Source organism: Photinus pyralis, unplaced genomic scaffold (genome assembly GCF_008802855.1).
Source record: "Photinus pyralis isolate 1611_PpyrPB1 unplaced genomic scaffold, Ppyr1.3 Ppyr1.4_LG6, whole genome shotgun sequence".
Classification (NCBI taxonomy): Eukaryota; Metazoa; Arthropoda; class Insecta; order Coleoptera; family Lampyridae; genus Photinus; species Photinus pyralis.
Genome location: NW_022170663.1, coordinates 46468744 through 46486778, shown reverse-complemented (window position 1 = coordinate 46486778; position 18035 = coordinate 46468744). Strand labels below are relative to the sequence as shown.

Here is an 18035-nt window from a genome sequence, read left to right as displayed (position 1 = left end):
GAAATAAGATGAGACAAAATGAGGTCACTGACCTTTAATGAACTTGGGAGTAAAATGGGATACCGCAAAAATGGGGCCTTAGCCTTTGATAACCTTAGAACGTGAAATATGACACCAAAATTGATTTCTTTTGATGAAAGGAAATCCTGTATTGGGTGGATTTTACGAGTCCGAATTACAGAAGGTTAAAGATGGTGATATATCTTAGGTTCAAAAAATCCTTGGACGTAAGTAACACTAATGATACGTGCAGGTACAAGTTAATATAGCACAGTAAAGGAATGATATAAATTTAAACTTTTGTTACTTGATATAACAATATGTGTCTATAGTTATTTAAACCGGACGAAATCCACGCTCGTAAATCTGGTACACATGCCCAATTCTAAACATGAATTCGGATTAGTTTGAGCAAACTTTGGACTTTGAACGGTGACCAACCTTTGGACTTTAATCGGCGACCAACCTTTGGACTTTAAACGGCGAGCAACCTTTGGATTTTGAACGGTGAGCAACCTTTGAACTGCCTCGTTAGGAGGGAGCAATTTGGCAGCGAAGCTTCTTTTCTTAACTTTGAAGAAAGGTAAATGTTGCTATTGTATTGGAAAAGGATAAGCGTTCTTAACGGGCAGATATAAATTTTCGTGTCGATGGGAATGTAAAAATTAGTTCGTAAACAAAACTCGTGGTATTCTACGGAGGAGAGAAACAACCCACTTTATCCGCGGAGAGTGGATTGTCATTCTCATTACGTGATCGGCAAGTATCGTACTCGGGGAAGTTGAATTTTCGTAGGGGCTGCATTGAATCGTATTCGCACGTAGACTTTAGCGAAGACAAATTAATTTTGTTCTGCGATCGCCTAAATTCTAAATTCGGGGAAGTGTATTCTCGGTTCTTACATCCATGAACGAAAGGATTAACTGTTCTAAAAACATACACCATAGAATAGAACTTCTAATTTCGCAGGAGGATTTTTTACCGTGCAATGTTCCAATCTGCAGCTTCAGGATTTATTTTCTGCGTAAGGAGGTCGTTCCGGCCTTATTATTATGTCACCAGCTTTACCTACGAAATCATGCTGTTTACCGGGTACGGTTAGAAAACTTAAAACAAAAACAGAAATAAAGAACAATAATATTTCAATTTCGTTGCTTTAATTAATTCAGTGGCCAAAATCTACCTATATTATAGCCTAATCGGGTCGCGGCCAAAATAAGAAATTTCAGAAATTATTAACCAACCCAATCCTAAAGAGTCTGAAAGATCAGAAAAGTTCGACTAGAAGAAAAGACGAATTTTTGGAAGTCAAAAAAGTAATCGAAAAATTCAAACAAACGTTTGTGCAAATGTTCTTATCCCATTGACCAGATAAACCGAGAGATAAACCTTTTAATAAAACGCGCGCGGGTGGCAAACACTTCTTAATATTATCTAAGTTAATGAATTACAAAAGCGCTAAATTTAAACAAACAAATTACGCATTCTATAAAAAATTTCAAAAGCCAAATAACACTGAATTTAAAATTCAAAACAAACAAATCAAAAGAGCCCACCAGATTTAATTTCAGGAATTAAAATTATTAACATCAGGGATGGTCCATCATTATTGCACGTGCTGAAACCAAAATAACGTCTGCGTGACATAGTTTACACAACAATATATAGGGTGTTCTATTAAAAATAAATAATTCGGCATCAACGTGTGGTGTAGGTAATCGGAAGTGTCACCGACATGAAAATATTTTATATGAATTCCTCTTATGGAACACATTGTATTAAACCGAATTTTGTTGCATAGAAGTGGCATGATTGTCACGTAACCGCCACTAATGGCTGGAAATTGTTTTCTTCCAATCGATGAAATTAGAAACATTTTCAATGCAAGGAGTTTCTCTCACGAACGAGCTACCCCAACACGTAACGTAATCCTCTCCTTTAAACTCCCCCGACGCCGTTAACAATAACGTTGCTTTTCTAATGGTAACCTCATTCCAAATGCGCCAAGCATAAGAATTAATACTAAGGGAAGAGGTAAATGACAACACAAATTTACATACAATTACTTATAAATTCTAAAGCGAGTCGACCTCGCATGTAAATAAATTTTATCTGTTAGAATTCGTTGCATAAACTCTAAAGAAAATTTAAATCCAATCCCCGACATAAATTTCCATTCCCTTTCTTATTTAAAACTCGACAATAAGTCTAGGCCGTTGTTCGTATATTAAAACATATACAAATAAGGGCGAGGAAAATATTAAAAATAAATTTAATCTTAATTTAAATCGGATCGGCACGAATGAGATTTAAATCAGATTTTGTGAGGTCCGTCCCTTACAGTCTTTCGTGGGGAGGAAATAAAAATAAATTACGCTCCTGTAAATCCCGACGAATAAATATAAATGCGAACGGGAAAAGATACGACCCTTCAAGACACAAGAATGAAATGATAATAAGCCTCATGTACTGTTCACTTTTTAACAAGCGCTTTTGAGAAAATTACCTCCAGGATTTCTTGTTTTTTACTCTATCTCTCAATATTGCGTGCATTTAGGTTTAATCGTTGATGCGGACTTTGAACTTCGTCATTAGCCAGTTCAGATACGAACTAATCCTAGCATTCCAGAAGTCTGAAATTGCTACTCTTTTTTGTTGCGAAATTGCTTATTCATCTCGCGATTCTATTGCAACGGTGAACAGAAAAAGATTCGTCTCAGTTCATTTTATCGAAAAGCTGTAGCTCGAGGGTTGCGATGCAATACAAAAATTGCCGTCAATACAACAAAACCATTTTGTAGGTAGGTTCAGTCCATATTTCCGGAATCTAATTTTATTAGACGAGTTGCTCAAAAGTGACAGCTCTTCAGGTTTAATGCCTTAGGTATTAAGTTACGATATCCCTTAATAGTCCAGGCTATAATAATATTTTTTAACAAAAAAAATTAGTTACCGGTTCAAACCGGGTTTTTTATGCTGGTGAAATTATTAGAAATTGGGGAAAAATAATTAAAACAGCTGAATTTTTCCGCGGGTGAAATCACGGGGGTTGAAAGGGGTGGAAACTGGTATTTTGCAATTTGTGGCAAAACTATTAATCTTAGGGGAAAATGTTCAATATAAAGTTATAGAGAATAAAAAAATGAACAACTTTTATATCTGCACTATTTACACATAACCTCCAATTTCCCTAGAAAAACCGGAAAAATTTTTTTTTTCGATTTTTATTCTTATTTTTACTAAAAAAAGTCGTAGGAGTTTGAAATTTGGAGTAAAGATGTTGTGTGATAAAAGAGGAGACAATTTTTGTGGGCCCGTAAAGTTGAACCGTTTCCGAGATCTCACGATTACTGAAAAAAACCACCTCTTTTTCAAGGGGATGAAAAATCTATTTTTTTTTCATCGTACAAAGGTGCGCGGGGTAGCAAACTTTTCGGGAAGACTTGTATTTTAATAAACAAAAATAAAAAAATATTATTCCTATAGTAAAAATTCCAGAAAATCGCCAAAAACTGGAAAACAGATTTAAGATATACACGGTTTTTGACTAATGATCAATCAACGTGTTGGATGTTAATAAAGATTTTTTCGAAATATGTCTTCTTGCTTCTCTTTAATGTTTGCTTAAATATTCTCTTTTGTTATCTTATGTTCAACTGTTTTAGTTAAAACATCTTTATTATTTCTTTTTTCTGCATTTTTACCGCAATAAAAGCAATTCGAAATAAAATCGAATTATTATTGTTTCCCGATTTCTGAACAATTTGTTTTTGTTCACTGGCTCTTCTTCCTGCCTGTTTTATAGCTGATGCAATTGCGTTGGGTCTGTTGATAAACTTGCAAAATCTGCAATAGAGAACGTTAGTTTTACCGGCCAAAGCAAATGATTTGAGATGTAAAACCTGGAATAAACTTCGTGAGGATTTTATTCATAATTCTTGTAAATTAACGCTCAACAGGCCCAGCTTAATTCCATCAGCTGCAAAACAGGCAGGAAGAAGGGTTAGTGAACAAAAACAAATTGTTCAGGAAGCAAAAGAATTCGATTTTACTTCGAATTGCTGTTATTGCGGTAAAAATGCAGAAAAAAGAAACAATAAAGATGTTTTAATTAAGGCAGTTGGACACTAGGAAACAAAAAAAAATATTTTAGCAACATTAAAGAGGAGAGAGAAGACAGATTTCAAAAACTTTTTATTAGCGCGGATCCGATACGTTAATTTAGTTGCAAAAAAAGCTATTACCTACTATCTCAAAAAGGTATATCTTAAAACTGTTCCCCCCGTTTTTGCCGCTTTCCTTAAGAAAATTTTGCTACACCGCACATATCTCTGTACGATGAAAAAAAAATAGATTTTTCATCCCCTTGAAAAAGAGGTGGTTTTTTTTCAGAAACCATGAGATATTGGAAACGGTTCAACTTTACGAGTCCAAAAAATTATCTCCTTTGTTTTTTCGTAAAAATAAGAATAAAAATCGAAAAAAAAGGTTTTTCCGTTTTTTCTAGGGAAATTGGAGGTTATGTGTTAGTGCAGATACAAAAGTTGTTCATTTTTATATTCTCTATAACTTTTACTTTAAACATTTTCATCTAAAATTAATAGTTTTGCCACAATTTGCAAAAGACCACTTTCCACCCCTTTCAACCCCCGGGATTTCACCCGCGAAAAAATTCGGCTGTTTTATCCGTTCGTTCATTCGGACCCACTTCTGCGGTTTTGAACTATTTTTAGGGGAATTTGTGCATAACTTTTACTTGCAACGACTAATTTGTCTCAGATTTTGCATACGCATGCCTCTACTGGTGCCAAGTAAAAGGGGGGGGGGGGGGGAGGAGCGTCCTACACTTCAAAGGAATTGGTTTTCTACAAACCCCACTTTCCATACCGTCGATTTTTTTTGAAGTGCCGAGGGGGAGTTAGAAATTGATTATATTTATTTGGATTAATCTAGTTAAAGGAACCGCCTCTTCTCCCTCAACGCTTTTAACATGGGGAGGTATTGGTTTTATCCTTCATGTACTAAGTAAAAAAGGTATAAACGGAATTTAATTATTCACTACCACATTCCTCCTCGACTCTCTTATCGTGATCGGGCATAAATTCCTCATATCATCAAGAGAGGAGGGTAAACTACTCAAAGGGCGGTTGGAAGCGTCCTACACCAAGAGATAATTTAACTGATAAGTCGATGTGAAAAATGTGAATCTCTCGAAAATGGAGTATCGCAGGAAGGTTATTGTTAAGCCTTTCTGGTGTCTTATTAGTGAGTTTTCTTACTACGTATTTAAGCGTTTTCTTAGTGTCCCATATCACACTTTTTCAGCTCTTTAGGGCCCCCTATGCTTCAATATATTACTGAGCAAAATCGAAGCCACGATGGAGTTCACAGTAAAACCTAAGAACACAAACTATGCACTATGAATCCCCAAAAAGTACTAAAAACTATTATGCACTTAACAAACGAAAAGCAATTCTGAGGAATGAACTTAGCGACAGTGTCTTAACATGTGATAATCAAAAATGGAAGGCAACGTGACAAAGTTAACTTTTATGGCACATAACGATTTTATTATAATTAACGTATAAAATCTCTGTTTTCTGTTTCTCTTTTAATGACTTTCGTGTTCTTTATGTGCGGATACCGCCCGGATCTTCCAATTCTGAGTAAATTTTGTATATTAAGCAAAGAAGTTTTTTTTTGTTACTGTGGGAATTGTTTATGATCGATCAAATGCACCCAAAATGTTTCACCTCAATTATATTACACCGAATAATTACCTCACTTCCGTTTCACGACGCCAATTTGACTAATAGCTAGAATACATCAAAACGAAATGAAAATCTAATTACGAAATGCGAAAATGATTCGAACATTGAATTAGTTATTCGAGGGATTTTCAAGTAGCTTATTTTACAACCAACCAATTGAAATATGGAGAGCGCTCATAAATAATTTTCGAACGGGAAATGTTTAATAAGCGCAATTAAAACAGTTTTGACTACTCTCGGGAGGAAAAGTTTGGCCTGTTTTAAAAATGAGAGGGAACGTACGTCTTTGAAGTGGCATGTTGAAAAGCACTTTTCTAGTTCAAAGGACGGAACAAACACAATTTAAAATCCAATCAAAAGTTCGAAACGTTGCCGACTGACTATTTATTGTGAATTATGGCGATGAGATGCGCGAAAATTTGAATTCTGCTAGCCCGCTCGTGATTGGGGAGACGCAAGATTATCGCTTTCGTTTTTACCGGTTGACATTTGGTAGTACTGATCGAGGTTTGGTGAGATGAACGGTAGAGAATATGCATCTTTGGTCGTTCGCCCCTAGATTTCAATATAATGGAAATGTTTTCCGTCTTAAGGGGGAGGTGGATAAACAATTAAACACCTTAAGCACCTCTAGTCCGAGAGGTGGTAGACATCTTTGGGTAGGCATGTCGAAAACATCTACATCTTCTGAGTCCCACCAATCTAAAATAACTTTGTTGGTATGCTCTACAGCGCGTTTCCACATATCAGTGGTGTAACTGCATCAATGCCTTGTTGCCACATATCTAAACACTTTCCTCTGCCCTCGCCAATGTGTCGGTTATAATGTTGTTTGCAAATTCCCCGTATACTTTCGATGGGATTGAAAACACAACGGTAGGGAGGCAACCGTAGTACCTCATGTCCATTTTCTCAAGCCGTCTCTTCAGCAGCATACCGTTTTGAAGGTTTATTTCTGAATTAACAAATGTTTACTCTCGAAACTAAAAGTACTAATACATTTGGTAGCAAAAATGATCCCCAAATCACTGAAGAAAACTGTCCTTGTTCCCCATGGTAATCTAGATCATTTGTTTTTGAAGCAAAAATTAAAGATGGTCCAATAATAAAACGATTCATGTTTCCGGCATGTAAAACCACATATCTTCAATAGTTATAAGAAGATGGTGTTCTCATCAATACCGGTATGTTACCTGCTTCAGTCGGATTTGCTAACATATTGTTCCATTTTCAAAAAGACACATTGGCGTCTAGTCTCAGATTGCATGCCGTGTGCTGTTAGGATGTGCGGTGTCTGTTGTGTTACACGGGTAGATCTAACCTATTTTGGTTGAGAGTGCAGTGTATCTCAGCTGTTTTTAAAGAGAGAGACTTGCGGTTTTCGCGGCCCTGTGCCACTTTTGTTTTGTGAAACTTGTGCCGAAGTAGTAATTCGCAACATTTAAACAACTCCTCGGTGAAGCTCAAACCGCCGATGGGCACAGAACGGAACCAAGAAAGAATCCGCAAGCGAAAAAAAAGCAACGATGTTTCTTCTGCAATTTCCGAGGTCACGATGTCAGCGTGTGTCGAAAGAAGAAGGAGCAGGTATCAAAACTCAAAACTCCGAGGCGAACACCTTTTGCGATGCTATGGCTGTGGCAAACCAGGTGTCCTACGTCGAGAGTGGAAGGATTGCAATAGGATTCAGGGGATTAGAGCAATCCAAGAAGCCAGTTTTTGCGATCTGAATGCCGAATTTATATCCCGGTTTCGCCCAGCCGTCCTATCCTTAGTAGGGCATGGTTCAGCCTTCTTGGACACCGGTGCCAGAGTCAGTGTCGGAAGCCACGAACTGCAACGACTATTGGAACATCACGGGCACTAGTTCATACCAATACATAAACGTAATCGTCATGGACGTGCCCAAAAGGTGTTGGTGTCCTGCCGGCACAACGGATTTCTTTGATAGACTCACCGTAATCGATTTGCTAGAAACAGCTACACCAATAGACGAGGCGGTGCACGGCATGCTCGAGGAGTACCGGCTTTCCATGCTACTCACCCCATTTCAAGAGGAGGAAAGTATGGTGCACACTCCGCTACCAAAGGTTCCAATCGATGAGGAAGTACCAGAGTACCCAAGATGAAAGAAGGACGCTCGAGCAAGTGTTTGCTCTCACAGAATTATAACGACACGCCAAATACTGGATGGACACCGGTGACAATCTGCCCATTTCAGTACCACCAGTTCTGGAGGGAGGATGACCAAGAACATGTCGTCGAATTCGACTGCTCACATCGGCAGAAAGGAACTCCGCTACTACGGACCGAGAACCGAGTTGTTTGGAGTTCCGTGGCTATCTTGAAGGCGGGTCGGTAACCGTAATCACAGACTACCCGCCCCTCAAGTGGTTGATGCCCAGCAACACATCCACCGGAAATCTGGCAAGGTGGGGTCTACAACTCCAACTATACGACATCCACATCCAGTATAACTCCGGGAAGACAAATGTAGTTGCAGACGTACTTTCACGACCTCCAGTGGAGAATTATGAGGTGTGCGAAATTGCAGTCGACCTATCACGAAAGAGGGCTGATGATATTCGCCGAGAACAGCTCATGGATCTGTGGTATCAGATCGACTGCATCGGTACACGAACGACAGAGATGACGATATCGCCAAACCACAGTTCGTGACACCTGAGTGTGGCTGTGGATGAACTCAAATCCTTCAGGAGTATCATGATCAACCCCCTGCCGGATACTACGGGAAACAGAAAACATACCAGAAGATCGTCCGACGCTACTACTGTACGGGAGATCTCCAACAGAAATCCAAAAGGATTGTTCCAGGTGATGCAACAACGCTTTGAGGTTATCGCCATGGATCTTTTCGGATTTCTACCAGAGACAGATGAAGGACATCGAAGGATTTTCATAGAAGATGCCACTTGGCGCCGGATAGAGATGTTTGCTCTGAAAGAAGCCACCTCGAGCGGTAGTCCGTTATGGGACTCCTCATCGAGTCATCAGGGACAATGGGGCCCAGTTCGTAAGCTTCGTTATGCGTTCTGCCCAGGAACCTTGACCTTCGGCGGGCGGCGCCACACGAGACCAAATCACTCCTTGGCTGTTGAGAATCAGCGATTCTTTGAGGCAGGTGAGAGAGATCCGCGATGATTATAAAGAGATTAAAGATTTCAACGCATCGCCAGGACCAAGTTAGCGTAACATGGTGCCTAAGTTTGGGGGGACCACACCCCCCCATCCAGCGCAAACATGGTATCAAATATAATTTTTATATATAAAGAATTATCCCTCAATTATCACATAATTTTGGTACTTGAATACTATTTTAATTATGGCACGAAATTCACTGGTTTCTTGATTCTAAGATTCAGGTGCATTAGTGGACCAAATGGCATTTGTATATAAGTAGAAATCACAATTCCGCACGACCTTCGCGCCAATCCTCGTAGATCATGCTCGCACCTTTCTCCCCAATCATCATCGTCGGCCCGTTCGTATTGCAGCTGACCAATTTCGGCATGATCGACGCGTCGATCACGCGTATCCCTCGCATTCCGTGAATTCGCAATCTCGGATCGACGACGGCGTCGGGGTCGCTCTTCGGTCCCATCTTGCACGTCCCGGCCAAGTGGTAGACTGTGCTCGCAATGTTTCGAAACGCGCACTTCCAGTAATCGTCGCTGTCGGGTGCATGTCGTCGGCAGTTTTTGAAAGGGAAGTGCAACCGCTCAGGGTTGTACCTAGAAAACGCCCTGGTTGCGGTGAGGTTCTGGAAAAATCGCACGCCGTCCAAGAGAGCTTGGAGGTCTTCGCCTTCGGGATCGCTGAGGTAGTTGGTGAATATCTTCGGAGTGTCGTACGGGTCGGCGCTGCGTAATAAAATTTGACCAACGGATTTTGGATGCGTTAGCGTTGGTATTAGAAAGATGCCGTGCGATTTCTCTATACTTTCGTTTTGTACCGCTCGAACTTCTTCTGGTAGTTTATATAAGGTTTGAACCGCTTTTAGGCCGCCATACACGTCGTTCTTGTACATTGGGATGTAATAGAGCTGCACGGAGGGATCTTCAGTGTTACCCATGGGATCGGCGAAGAACATGAAATTTTCAATTGTTGTCATACTAAGTGGCCCAGTTCTGTGTCTAAGATACTGGTACCAGTCGTCTATTACGTCTTCGGCAGTTTTTGGCACAAACGCATTGTCGACAACGTTGTACATTACTCCAGCAAACAGCAGGTGGTCTTGTAGGTTTTGGCCTACTTTCAAATTTTTAACGAGTGGCACGCCGAGCTCTTTTAGATGATCTTCTGGGCCAATCCCGGAGTTCATGAGGATTTGGGGCGAGTTGACGCTTCCGGCTGAAAGCACCACCTCTTTCGTCGCCTTAATTTTGATAATTCTACCGTTGGTGCGCACTTCGACGCCTGTTACTGATAGGTCTTCACCGATGGTAACCTTACCGACCTGAGCCTTAAGCGCTATGTACAGGTTTCTGCGCTCTTTTGCCTTAGCCAAGAACGCTTTGGCCGCACTATATCTGGTACCCTTCCAGATATTTGTATAAAAGTCGAAATACCCAATCGGCTTCTCTTCCTTATATGCACCGTACCCTAGCTCGTTGTACGCTTCAAGCAGTCCCTTGCGAATCGGCTGCGGACTGATCTGTTGCACCAATTTCAGGTCTCCTCCCTTACCGAAGCGTTCATCGTCGACGCCTTGCAGATCCTCAATTCGTCTGAAGTGTTCCAGGACCGAGTCAAAATCCCAACCGACGTTCCCGTCGTTGGCCCAGGTGTCGTAATCCTTCCGACTTCCTCGCAAGTAAAGCATACCGTTAATCGCGCTCGAGCCTCCCAATGTCTTCCCACGCGGACACGAGCATCTTCGCTCCTTCACCCCTAGACACGCATTTTTACACGGCTCGCTGGTGTAACCCCAATCTTGGTCGCTACCAGCCAAACTGGAGAAGGTTGCCGGAATCTGCCAACAGAACACCATGAGCGAGGGAGTTCAGTGGGAGGTGATTACCTCAGTGTTGGCTGACGGATACCCCCCGGCCTCCAAGAGAAGCACCTTCCACTTGGGATTTTCCGATAGTCTACTGGCGACCCTGGACCCTGCCGAACCGCCGCCGACCACGATGAAGTCGAACTGGTCACCGTCTTTCAAGTGGGTCGCGTGGTCTGACGGAAAAAGGTTTGCGGGTGATAATAGACACTGAGAAGTCATAATTGTGTTTATCAGCGTCATAAACATGTGCGAAGGTGGCCCTGTCAGTGACACCGGACACGGACTTGCAAACTCCATCTTGGGGATAACAGTCAAATTAGTTAGTTGGTGCAATCTTACACGGATTGGATAAATACGCGCAGTTGCAAGGGTAGGGGTGGATATATTGAAATGAAAAGAGCGCTTACCATTACATTAAATCCAGGAACAATACAAGCATAAATCAATACAACACTGCAACACTAGCTATATTGAAACAACGATAGCGTATCTCAACAACTGTGACCTCCCAATCACTGTTTATTCCCTGATGTCGCGATTGTGTAATTTACGTTTGACAAATTCCTTCTATTGAAAGCTTCGGCATTACCGAAGACACCAACTTCCGTTTCTCCCGAATCGGCTGTTACACCTTGTCACAATAAACGTGAGAGAGACGTATTGCTATGATCTTCATCAGTTTACATTACATCAATACATAAAGACCGATTAATGGACTTTGGCTAGAAACAATGAACCGTCATGGAAAACTAACCTTCTTACTCAGAAGTAATTGGTTTTTGATATATCGCTCTGCTGATATCCACTCGTTACAATGCTTCTATGAGTGCAGAGACCGAGAAGGTTATTTTGAGTGTATATCTTTTTTAAATTTGTTTGTTGGACACGGTAATTTTTTGAAATTGAAGGGAAAACTTTTGGAAGTTGGATGGAATTTTTTTTTGTCTTTTACATTTTTGGAATTCTGGTGTACACATTTTTCTTAGTGGTTTATCCTCGGTTTTAGTATACACGGTGTCCATTTTTCGAGTGCCACTATGGGGATCTCACTTATCTTAAGAGATAGAAAGTTGGTTAAATGGGGGCAAAGTTGCCAATTTTCGTGCTGAATAAGAATCTGAAAAGAAATTTGAAATATCTTCAATAGTTTTGAAGATTCTGATTTTCGTTTTTAATTTTTTTATGATAAACTAATCGTAGTAGACATTTCTAATTAACACATTATTCGGACAATTTTTAATGGAGATTTCAAATATGGCGTCCTGTTTTTAATAACTTTCAATATAACGGAGAAACACGTAGCAACGTTAGTTTTTCTTATGGGCGCCATTTTGAATTTTCACATTTTGAGATTACGTCTTTTTTTCTCTTTACAACGATATATCACACACATGGTGGTTCAGTATCATATTTTTCCTAAAAATACAATTTTTAATTTTTTGAGAAGAGTGCTTCTCTGACAATGCTGCAACCAGACAGATGGATCAAACTGTCAAACTTTTGTTTACAACAAAAGAACGTTTTGTTTTTCCAAAGCACACTTCTCAAAAAATTAAAAATTGTATTTTTGGAAAAAATGCAGGAAAAAATGTGATACTGAACCACCATGTGTGATATATCGTTGTAAAGAGAGAAAAAGACGTAATCCCAAAATGTCAAAATTCAATATGGCGCCCATAAGAAAAACTAAAGTTGCCACGTGTTGCTCCGTCATCTTGAAAGTACTTAAAAACAGGATGCCATATTTGAAATCTCCATTAAAAAGTGTCAATTAGAAATGTCTACTACGATTAGTTTATCAAAAAAAAATTAAAAACAAAAGTCAGAAATTTTCGTTTTTTTGCGATATCTTTTAAACTATTGAAGATATTTCAAATTGCGTTTCAGATTTTTATTCAGCACGGAAATTTGCAACTTTGCCCCAATTTAACCTACTCTCTATCTCTTAAGATAAGTGAGATCCCCATAGTGGCACTCGAGAAATGGACACCGTGTATACTATTCTCGTGTTCTGGCACTTTTAATTCTGAGGAAAAGCCCACTCCGCGCTCCATCGCGCGAGCTCTTTCCTTGCGTCCTGTGGTGACTAGGCCGAATTAAAAAAAAAATTAAACACAATTGTCACTTTATACACTCCTTGTTTTTCTTATGTAAACTTCTAGTACAGACGGAACAGTTTTTTAAAAAAATGCAAAATTCACCCACAAATTCACAAATATTTCAAAAACGTGTGTCTATAAATTCTTCAGATATTATTTAAGGGCTTAAACAATTTCATAAAGTAGTGCAATTTTTAGCAATTCATTAAAATACAATTTATATAAGGTGTTAGAAGTAAGACACATCTGGTCGTTTGCGATAAGAAGCTTTATTGTTGGACAAAATCTAATTATCGCACGTTTTCTGGTGCTGATAAGAATAAAGACGCAGGTGGTTTGAACAATTGTGCGTTTCATGTTGGGGACGTTTGGTGCGTTCCGCCGTTGATTGGCGATTTATTTGAAAATTCTTAAAGAAGGAGGACAACGAGAAAACGGGGCTGCTAGTTTCGCGTCGGTTGAAGAGCGTGTACGCTTTTTTGCGCCGAATTACGGGCAGTCAGTCCTATTTGTTTTGTTGAAGACGCAGTTCGTCATTTTTTATAATAAAGAATAATAAAGAACTAAGTTAACCAAAGTTGTGTGAGAAGTATAACGTGTGTCTGATTACGGAAAAAGGAAGCAGTTGTAGTACAGCGAGGCATTTCGTTACGGTTCTCTTATTAAAAGTTAAAAGTAACAGCCACCGAAAATTTGGATTATTAAGTAAAAAAACTGTAGACAATTTTAGAATTTTTTATTTCAATTGTCGCCGCCTGCGTGCGGGGTAAAATGGTTCTTTCCTTCGGGGATGTTGTGTTAATTTTTTTCATTGTGTTTCAGAATACACTGTCATTGTCATTGTCAATCAATTACTTGTGTGTTTATTCGAATCAAAGTGCCACCCGGAAAGAGTTTTCAGGTCAGATTTATTTCAGGTGCTAATCAAAATTTGTCTAATAAATTCATTGGAATTTTCGGAAGTTGATCGAGGTCACCGAGTCTCTCAAATTGAAAAATTTTAACTCATCATTAGGATTTTTCTATGTGTACTCGATGTGTACGAAGATCAGAGACCCGTACCGAATAAGAACCGAAACCGGTATTTTTTTCAGGGCCGAAAACCGAACCGAAACCGTTAGTCCTTCAGAAATAGAAACTTATTGAGAACCGGAACCTTTATTACTTTTTTCGATTTTTTACGGTTCTTAACATGTTGCCGGCAAACAAACCCTGAAAATTAATGACATGTACTCTATGATTGCCATCGGTGGATTATAAATCTTTAATAAAGTGTTAATAAATTGAAGGCAGTGCAGGTGGCGGTGGAGGTATTTTAGCGGCTACTGTAAATGTAAATAATAAAAGGCGGGACGAGGATTTAAAAAATAAAAATAAAAAACAATACTCCATACATAATTTTTTTACATAAGTTTTTGTGTATTTCTTCTGTTTTTTATTAATAAACTTTAAATATACATTTCCCTCTTCCTCTTTTATTCTCCTTGTCGTCGTAAATTAGCAACACTGACGATACGTCAGGTTTTGGTATCAATGACTTTTTACTTCTTCTTCACACCTATTAATTAACAAATTACGTTGTTATAATTACATTTTTTGAATGCCACACTTTCTAAAAGACTAGAACCGAAAAGAACCGTTATTATTATTATGGCCCGAAAAAAATGCGCAGAACCGAACCGTTATTTTTTAAAAACCGAAACTGGACCGGAATCGTTATATATATTTTCGCTTGAATATAAACAGAACCGGAACCGATATTGCATTTGGGTCTGGGTCCCTGACGAGGAGAGAAAGTAAAATTCTAACTTTCGATTTTGATTTAATTTGAGTTATCTGGGCAGGTGTTTTGTGGGTGGTGTAGGGACCGCATACCATTGCACACAGAAATACGCATTGCAAATATTCACTATTCAGCAATTTTTTTTAATATACTGGTATTATGGTATACTCTAATGTATCAATAGCATTTTATTATTCAGAAACTAGTGAAGAAGGAAAGGAAGGATAAGATTAATTTGTTACCATACGAGACTATTCACGTCAATAATTCTCAGTTATTTTTAATTTTTTTATTTGTATGCAGTAGAGGTCGGTTATTTTTAGGAATTTGCATAAGGAATTTTGACCGAAGCAATTTTAATTTTCCTAAAGGAATCGACCCGTGGAAAATATTTGCATGAAACACATTTAGTGATAGAATGGAATCCAAACAAAGGATTTTGGGAATTTTGCATTTAATGTGGTACCATTTCTTTGGTTGGATTTCAGTTTTGTTTTGCATTCTCCCAAACTCCCGGTTCACACATTCAACCCCGGGGGGTTTGGGGGTATGGGATACCCTCCATGAAAAAAGGAATTATTCAATGTTCTTTTCCCTACACGTACCAAATTCGTGAATTCCATACCCCCACACATCTCGGTTTTACATTCTTCCCTACAACGTTTAGTGCCCTTAGCACTTACACTGTAATTTTTGGAAAGGAACCATCCAGCGTAATACTAGGAGTATGGAATCTTGGTCAGGAAAGCAAGATTCAATGTTCTTTATAGAAAACTACCACGAGAGTCCTTAAGGCTGAACGTTTGAAAAGCGGGTCTTCGACTCGAAAATGTTCCTTTGCCTATATTTTACCACTCGTAAATAAAAGGCCTTCCTTCGAATCGAAAGTTTTTCTTCACCGCGAGATTTAGGAGTGCCCGCTACTTAATATGTTTTTACCTGAAGTTAACTAGCTAATTGTTTACTATTATCAGGTTCTCAAGTTACAACCGCAAATCTTAACACATACATGAAGATATTTCTCGCAACGTCGCTAAAAATGTCCGCGAATTAATCTTTTTTCACACACCGGTATTTGCACGTGGTCACTCCTGAAATTAAACAAAAACCCAAAAAACTTGAAATAAACCAAGAATAATAATAATTAGCGTACCCAAATTAGTCCGTGCTTGTTCGCGAAAATCAACTTAAAACAATCGCTCTTCCACTTCTCTCGCTATTCGAATCTCGCCCGTTAGAAGTTCTGAAACGGAACCCATTTTCTGAACGCAACAACCTCGATAAGTAGAAATTCAATTGCTCAAAGCGGCTTACAAGTCCTGTAACACTTGCTCTGATACGATCTTAAAACATTTTTTAGCACCTACAAATATAAAATCTCATGGAAGATCTTAAGAGCACGACATTTGCTATGAAGCGGTACATCTGGAAATTTCCCTATGTTCAACAAAATACAAAATCAATACCAAATTTTTAAAACGGCAAAGCGACCACCTATTATACTATTCTTTACGCTTCACTCCTTTCGTCGTCATCCTTGTTTCAAATTCCTCTCACTTCTACACATTTTTTCATGTTTTTTCGCAGTAATCATTTGTCTAGATTTCTTTCCTCACGGATGCTCCAAAACCCCCTTTGGGATTCTTTTCCACCTTCCTTCTGTCACCTTCACGCTTCACTTGTACCTCTTTAAGCAACCCCCTCGCCCCTGCGGTCCTCTTCAGTTATTCCTTCTTTAAACCACTCTCCCCTCACATTTCTTCGCGTTTCCGTTAACGTTTTCTTCGTACCCCTGTACCCCTAGCGGATCTCTTTGCATCGCGTAGTTGCCACCCCTCTGGTGCCTCTTTTACACCTTCCTTGCCCGTTGCGCTTTCCTGTTTTCTGAACTTTACGAGTCTAATCTAAATAGAGCAATTTCCCTTTGGCAAAATGCTCTAAAAAGATCATTTGGAAAGTTTACATCGGAAGATGGATGTGAATTACACTTTTCTCACGCAGTGTAGCATGCACCTTAAACAAAAACCATAATGCATTTAGCTCTAACTAAATATTTGCAGTTCCCACGAACATTTCCACAATTACTAAAAACCTACACATGCAATGCAACAATAATCTGGTCTAGACAACAAACAAGTCACGATTAAACGCTCAACGTCTTGTCCCCATTTCACTTTTACTCGACGACCTTCACCTTCATTTCTATTTCTCGCGAGTTCGCGGCGAAAGATTAAAGGAACCGCAATTATGACACCATCGTGGATTAGGTCGCCGAAAACATTTTATGGGCGAACCGCGAGCGGTCCTAAGTAAATAGGTCTCTTTCTCTCCCTAATAAAATTTGATTATTTCGCTTAGGACTATTTCGTTTTATTACCGAAGGCAAATATTAGTTACGTAACGAGAACGATCGCATTTTTAAAATATCGGAAAACGCTCCCCCCTATTATTCTGTATATGAACAGCGCTCCTTCTCGAATAGACTGCGCGATAAAATGGAATTCGCGATCGGAAATTTGAACGCATCCCCGTTTTATTACATTTTACAATTTCGAGGGTGGCTTGTTCGATTTCAATGTAGCTCTAGGTATGCAGCTATTGTAAAACCTTCCAGTTGTTACAGCAATGTTGAAAGTTAGGCGCATTCGTGGTGGATTATTTCAATTGCCATGCCAGTTATTCGATTTGAACGCAAATATCAAAAACCGAGATATTGTAAAGTGACCAGATTTCAGCACTAAATTTGATTTTTTAGTTTCCTTAAAAAAGGAGCGAATTTTTAGTTTAGGACTAGAATTTAAATATTTATCCCGCGGTATTCAAATTTTTCCTTTCGTTTTATGCTAGAAAAATGTTTTTGATGGTTCAAATGAGGGGTGGAAGATTGTTGAACGCTTGGCATTGAATTAATCAATATGGATTGATGTTTTGACCCTTTTTTGTTTTATTGTAATGTTATTTAATTATTGTGCCCTTTATTTTATAGATTAATGTTAATTTGTTGCCTGGTTTTTTTTTCTTGGTGTGTTCTTTTTTCCCAGCCTATTTTTACATGGTGAATTTTGAAAATGGTGGCATTTTCAAAATTTATTCTTGCAATGTAATTTATTTCGATTAAAATACAGGGTGTCTTAAGCAGTTACGGTGGCACTGCTTTTTCTGAAGACCCGCGTCCAAGCTATTTTCGTTGTCAGACAGGTGAGCAGTCGGCTCGCTCGGCAATGGTATACCGTATACCGGTTCCGAACCCCCTCAGAACCGTTGATTTATGTCTACCTCGCTTTCAGCTCGCTCGGTACTGGTAAAAGTTCGGTGTTTCGTGACCGGAACCGTATACATGACCCGTGTACCGGTTCCGA

At 39.1% G+C, this 18035-nt stretch overlaps 1 protein-coding gene across 1 annotated transcript; it reads right to left on the bottom strand.

Moving 5' to 3' along the window:
• Nucleotides 1–9074: 9074 nt before the first annotated feature.
• On the bottom strand, nucleotides 9075–11494 carry LOC116174901 (glucose dehydrogenase [FAD, quinone]-like). The gene is made up of 3 exons (XM_031492927.1): nucleotides 11202–11494; nucleotides 10813–11091; nucleotides 9075–10764 (listed from the first exon to the last, which is right to left on the bottom strand). Exons 1-3 carry the CDS (start codon nucleotides 11202–11204, stop codon nucleotides 9196–9198), a joined length of 1851 nt encoding a protein of 616 aa, XP_031348787.1. The 5' UTR covers nucleotides 11205–11494; the 3' UTR covers nucleotides 9075–9195.
• Between the last annotated feature and the right edge of the window lie 6541 nt (nucleotides 11495–18035).

Excerpts from the sequence above, each read along its gene's own strand:
- LOC116174901 (XM_031492927.1), bottom strand. Across the intron at positions 10,765-10,812 it reads ATCCGTCAGCCAACACTGAG|ATTCCGGCAACCTTCTCCAG; the intron begins GTAATCACCTCC and ends TTCTGTTGGCAG.